The 6,000-nt window shown below is 39.0% G+C and overlaps 1 protein-coding gene across 1 annotated transcript; it reads right to left on the bottom strand.

The window, feature by feature from the left end:
* Nucleotides 1-1,052: 1,052 nt before the first annotated feature.
* LOC106564048 (uncharacterized) lies at nucleotides 1,053-5,196 on the bottom strand. The gene is made up of 2 exons (XM_014130027.3): nucleotides 4,652-5,196; nucleotides 1,053-2,205 (listed from the first exon to the last, which is right to left on the bottom strand). Exons 1-2 carry the CDS (start codon nucleotides 4,989-4,991, stop codon nucleotides 1,403-1,405), a joined length of 1,143 nt encoding a protein of 380 aa, XP_013985502.3. The 5' UTR covers nucleotides 4,992-5,196; the 3' UTR covers nucleotides 1,053-1,402.
* Between the last annotated feature and the right edge of the window lie 804 nt (nucleotides 5,197-6,000).

Raw genomic sequence — 6,000 nt, 5'->3', positions numbered from 1 at the left:
TTTTGTCGATGTACTCTCCTAACATAATCTAATGTTTTGCTTTCGTTGTAAAGCCTTTTTGAAATCGGACAACGTGGTTCGTTTCAGGAGAAGTGTATCTATAAAATGGTGTAAAATAGTCCTATGTTTGAGAAATAGAAATTATTAGATTTGGTTTTGAAAAATGGCGCTCTGATTTTTTTCCACTGGCTGTTGATCCCGCTAACGGGATCGGAGCGGCAAGATTAATGAAAATAAATAGCTAGCCAGCTACTTAACCCTGTTGCCCAAAGCTAACGTTATAAGCAGCTGGCTAGTGAGGCTCGACCGGACCGGGACTGATACCCCTTGTCATTGATCCACAATCCATAGGTAAGGCTGTACAGTGAAATAAGAATGCCCCCAATGCAATTCTAAAGTCTAATACATCCAGTGTGATTTAAACACATTTTCGTCAAATTAACAAATTGTCTTTTGTTGATTTTATATAAACATCATTCTAACCTAATTTAGCATGATCTATTGAATTATGGCATAATTCCACTATTTGTATTCATTTGCATCACTGTCAATTACACACTTTTATTTTGAAGGCTAACCGCAAAGTCCACTATTGCGGCTAATCCTTATTGTGGCTAGCTTCACATAGATGGGTCCGACCATTAATCAAATAAAAACTGTCTCATAAATTAGGGTTATTTTAGATGATGACACCTAGCTATATAGTTAGCTAGCTAACTATAGCTACTGAAACAGATTGTCGTGTTGCTATGTTTTTGGGGAAGAACACTGCATCCAAGAGCTAGCTAGCTTTTTTTTATGACCAGCACTGTAGGTGCGCGAGACAACTTTACCAACATCATATCATATGAAATACGAGTGATCATGTAATCAATGTGTAATAATAACTACGGGAAAAAATGATAAATGCGTTAAATTATTATGTGACGTGCAGTCATATTCAGGTCCTGATTGGTCAACAAGCTTATGACACGTCAGTGTTTTTTAACATGCAAAGACCCAAATGGCGTTCCACATCCCCAACACACACACAGAAAAACACAGAGCCAGAGTAAAAAAATAAGACTATTTAAATCACAGAGAGTGTGTACATAGAATCTACATAAAAACTGTCACACTCCATATTAAATTCATATATTGGGATTTGAGTAGGTTTTCTCCAATTTGATTTCATATGAATATAAGAGCATAAACAAAACCACAAAACACCAATTTTCAGTAAAAGATGAGACAAGTGTGGGAACAATGTGTGTGTTACCTCATGAACTGTAAGTATGTGAAAAATAACTCTCCACACTGGGAGCATGGGTAAGGCTTCTCCCCTGTGTGTGTAACCTCGGTCTTTCAGGTGCCTAAACTGCGTAAATATCTGTCTACACTGGGAGCATTCGTAACATTTCTGTCATGTGTGGATTCTTTCATGTGATTTCAGTTGCCTTAACCAGGTAAATTTAATTCCACACTGGGAGCACTGGAAAGGCTTTTCCCCAGTGTGTCTCTGCTCATGATTCTTCAGGAAGCCTGATGAGGTAAAATTCTTTCCACACTGGGAGCAGTGATGGGGCTCTTCTTCTTTGTGTGTCCTCTCATGTGATTTCAGGTTACCTAACCGGTTAAAACTCTTTCCACACTGGCAACATTGGAAAGGCTTTTCGCCTGTGTGTATTCTCTCATGTATTTTCAGGCTCCCGAACTGGGTAAAACTCTTTCCACACTGGGAACATTGGTATGGCTTCTCTCCGGTGTGTGTTCTCTCATGCTCTTTCAGTTGCCTTACCCAGCTGAAACGCTTTTCACAATGGAAACAGTGGTAAGGCTTTTCCCCTGTGTGTACTCTTTGATGTTCCTTCAGGTTACTTAACCGCTTAAAAGTATTACCACATTGAAGGCATTTGTGAGGCTTATCTCCTGTGTGTATTCTCTCATGTGATTTCAGGCAACTTAACTGTGAACATCTCTTTCCACACTGGGAGCATTGGTAAGGCTTCTCTCCTGTGTGTATTCTATTATGTATTTTCAGGCTCCCTAACTGGGTAAAACTCTTTCCACACTGGGAACATTGGTAGGGCTTCTCTCCAGTGTGTATTCTTTCATGCACCTTCAGTGTCCGTAATTGGGTAAAACTCTTTCCACAGTAGGAACAGTGGTGTCGTCTTGCTGGTTCAGACGTCTCTTGCTCTGGTTCTTCTGAGTCTGGTGTGTCTCCTACCAAAGAGAAACCGTGTGTTTAATTTAACAGTGAGATCAGGGTCGTATTCACTAGAAACTAAAACGAAACGGTGTTCACTAATGAATACGACCCTGAATTAAACCTTCACATGATAAAAACTGTCTTCCTATTAGGTTTAATCCAAATCAGATCCCTCAATAACCTGAGGCCAAGTTCCATATGTGTTTTTCTGGTGCTCATTATGAAAAATTAGTCAGTAGCCAACAATCAGACAATAGAAAGGTGGAGTCAATTAGGCCTATTTCATAGGTTCTCGTTGGTCAGCATTTGTCTCCTGTTCCGTCTTTCGATGTCCACAATCCTTAATTAAACACAGTCCTCGATTAACACAGTCCTCGTCATATTAGCAGCCCAGGCATCTTTAGATCTCTTTCTAAGTTCCTGACGGAGGTGTTTAACAATGGTGTTGTCCTGCGAATTGCATTTTGGCAAATGTTTGAAAAGGATGTTTTATTGGCTGCTTCAATACAGGAGTTGCATGTTCTGTTAATATTAAGTACCATAATCTAAATATGATTTCTGTAATGGCCACATTCATAATTAAGTAGGAAATTGCATGCATTATGGCCATTACAGAGTAGGAGGGCAAGTCTCAAAAAAGGCTTTTCAGTCGATCATATTTCATGTTTTTTTGAAAGAGCTCTCAGATCTTGTTTCTCCACTCACAGCTATCCCCTAGTGTTAGTTATAACATGGATAGGCATATCGAAGGAAAGGCTTGGCTGAACACAAACCAAAAAATTTAAGATTGTGATTTTCATTATTACTTCAGAGAGGAAAACAACCGTTATGGATGTTACAGCCTTCATTATGGATGTTACGGACATTCAGATCTGAAATATTTCTTGATTCAAATCTATCATAATACATTTGCTTACATTTGGAATATTTTAAGTAGATGGGCAAAACAAGTGACCTAAGAGACTGAGCGTCGTCGTCAGTGCCAGGCGGGCCTGATCCAGTGTCTCAGAAATGGCCACCCACCCTCACGCCTAGTGTCTAGGGTTGGAGGCAAAGAAGGGTCTGACCCGGTACTAGATGGGTGTACCTAATAAATTGGCTGATGAGTGTCTCTTAATTGTTAATGTTTTCTCTAAATAAGCATTTTTGTACAATTAAAGGTCAAATACACTGCATTTCAAACAGTCATCAGTAATCGAATGAATTCAGGGCATGTGAAATTATACCTAGGCTAAATATATGCCTTCCACAACCATAAATTTAAACAGTTTAACCTGCTTTTATGCAATAATCTCAATTGAAGAAAAATAAATAGTACAGGACTATTCACAGATAGTTGATAAACACCCTTCTCATCTTTCTAAAAAAATAGTTCTGCCATGTACTATTTTATTTATATATATATATATATATATATATATATATATATATATATATATATATATATATATAAGAGAGAATCTTAGCCAGAACACATCATTTTTCAAGAGATCAACAATTGCTTATGGATGTTAGGAATCTCATAGCGCTGAAAAAGTAAACTGAAAGGAGAGAAACCAATATAAACCATGTAAAAACCTTGAAAGTTCTCTTTACAGATGAAGTTTTAATATGATCCGATGTATGCTGCAGGTTTTACAAAAACATTTCCTCTCCCAGTCACCCCCTCCTCCCTATCTTTACAAGACTGTAGAACACACAAACAAAACTCAAGACACTTCAATGTGGCCTGTACTGCTTCATTAACATCTTCTTAATTAATACTGAAGGAAAGCTGTGAGTGGAAAAAAACAAGCTCTCTGAGCCCTTACTAAAAGCCATGAAATATGATTGACTGAAAATGATTCTTTTTAGACTTGGCCTCCTACTATGTAATGTTAAAATTCAGGCAATTTCCTCCCTAAACGTTTCAATTAAAGCCTGAACTCCAAAATATAGACCTTTAAAGGGCTGATTTGGGATTTTGCCACTGAGGCTCTTCAGCTACTTTCCCAGAATCAGATGAACTTGTGGATACCATGTAGGTCTCTGTGTCCTGTATGAAGGAAGTTAGAGGTCGTCTTGCGAGCCAATTGCTAACTAGCGTTAGCACAATGACTGGAAGTCTACAGGTATCTGCTAGCATATACCCATATACTTCCAGTCATTTTGTCAATTCCATGTAACATCCATAAAGCTTCCATTCGTTTTATTTATCTAACATGCCAATATTTAGAATTCAGATTTCCCGGATATACACTCTGCCCAAGGGCTACTACAGACAAACAAATCAAACGTTTAATTTTTATTTGTCTTTCCATTCTGTGAGACATTGCAGTTGTGATGTAATGTCCATAACGCTGGAATCGCCCATAACTAAAGTAGAATGACCCTTTAAAATCACATCAGTTCAACGTAAATATTCAGGGACATCAGTTCAACAACTCCAGAGTTTGTGCACCTTTTGAAGACAGTACTCACTGGTGTTAATCAGATCTCCATTCTGCTCTTCTTCCTCCTCCAATGTGACCGTAATCTCCCCCTCCTCCTTCACTCCGAAAACGTCTTCCTCCTCTTTCACCGTGACAGTCGTCTCCTCTTTCACTGTAAAAACTGCACTCTCTTGTTTAACTTCCGCCTCCTCTTTCACTGAAACGTCTTCCTCTTTCACTGTAACAGCCTCGTCCTTTACTTCTTGTTTAACTGTGACAGCCTTTTCTTCCTTCTCCTCTTTCACGAGAGCTTCTTTCTCCGTCCACCATTCCTCCTCTTTAGCAGGGGGGTAGTAGCTTGTTGAACTCATGGTCGGGGATGTTAGCATTAGCGATTAGCCTAGTGCTACTACTACCTTAACCAGACAGCTAGCTTACGTACATTTTATATGAACAGGGGTAACTAGTAGATACGACAGAAGTGTGTTTAAAACAGTGGCTAATAATCACCGAAAGCGTATAAAGAGCTCACATGTTCCTGCTACGTTGGCTAGCAAAGCTACCGAGGTCGCAGTTGTGGTTGTTGAATAAACTTCCCGTCCATTAGATTATACGTCACAATGGCAGCATTGCCTGAAATACGTCATTCGCCATCTGCTGACTAGAATGGGTAACGCAGTTTAGGAAATTAATATGTATTTTATTTCTTTTCATTTATTTCATTAAATAATGTTAAACGAAAAATTACAAACAGAAGCATGTGTTAATCGCTGCAGATCTTCAGTGAGGGCTCCCGAGTGGCACTGCATCTCAGAGCTAGAGGCGTCACTACAGACCCTGGTTCGAACCCGGCCTGTATCACAACCGGCCATGATCGGGAGTCTCATAGGGCGGCGCACAATTAGACCAGTGTCGTCCTAGTTAGGGGAGTGTTTGGCCGGGGTAGACCGTCATTGTAAAACAGTAATTTGTTCTTAACTGACTTGCCTAGCAAAATAAAAAAATAAAACCATTATAATAATTTAGAAAATCAGTCAAACAAACAGATAATATCACAATAAGCAGAGATGTCTATACTGCTCCTACATGGTGTAACAATACATCATGTAGATGTATATAATGAACAGACTAGGTCTATACTGCTCCTACATGGTGTAACAATACATCATGTAGATGTATATAATGAACAGACTAGGTCTATACTGCTCCTACATGGTGTAACAATACATCATGTAGATGTATATAATGAACAGACTAGGTCTATACTGCTCCTACATGGTGTAACAATACATCATGTAGATGTATATAATGAACAGACTAGGTCCATACTGCTCCTACATGGTGTTACAATACATCATGTAGATGTCCAGTGCATTCGGAAAGTATTCCGACTCCTTG

The sequence above is a fragment of the Salmo salar genome, chromosome 12 (genome assembly GCF_965601325.2).
Source record: "Salmo salar chromosome 12, fSalSal1, whole genome shotgun sequence".
NCBI classification, from domain to species: Eukaryota; Metazoa; Chordata; class Actinopteri; order Salmoniformes; family Salmonidae; genus Salmo; species Salmo salar.
The sequence above is the reverse complement of the archived record's forward strand: the minus strand, read 5'-3'. Positions and strand labels throughout refer to the sequence as shown.

Bases quoted from the DNA above. Each gene is read 5' to 3' on its own strand.
- LOC106564048 (XM_014130027.3), bottom strand. From the start codon at position 4,991: ATGCTAACATCCCCGACCATGAGTTCAACAAGCTACTACCCCCCTGCT. The intron at 2,206-4,651 runs GTGAGTACTGTC...TCTCTTTGGTAG, and splicing joins TGGAGATCTGATTAACACCA to GAGACACACCAGACTCAGAA.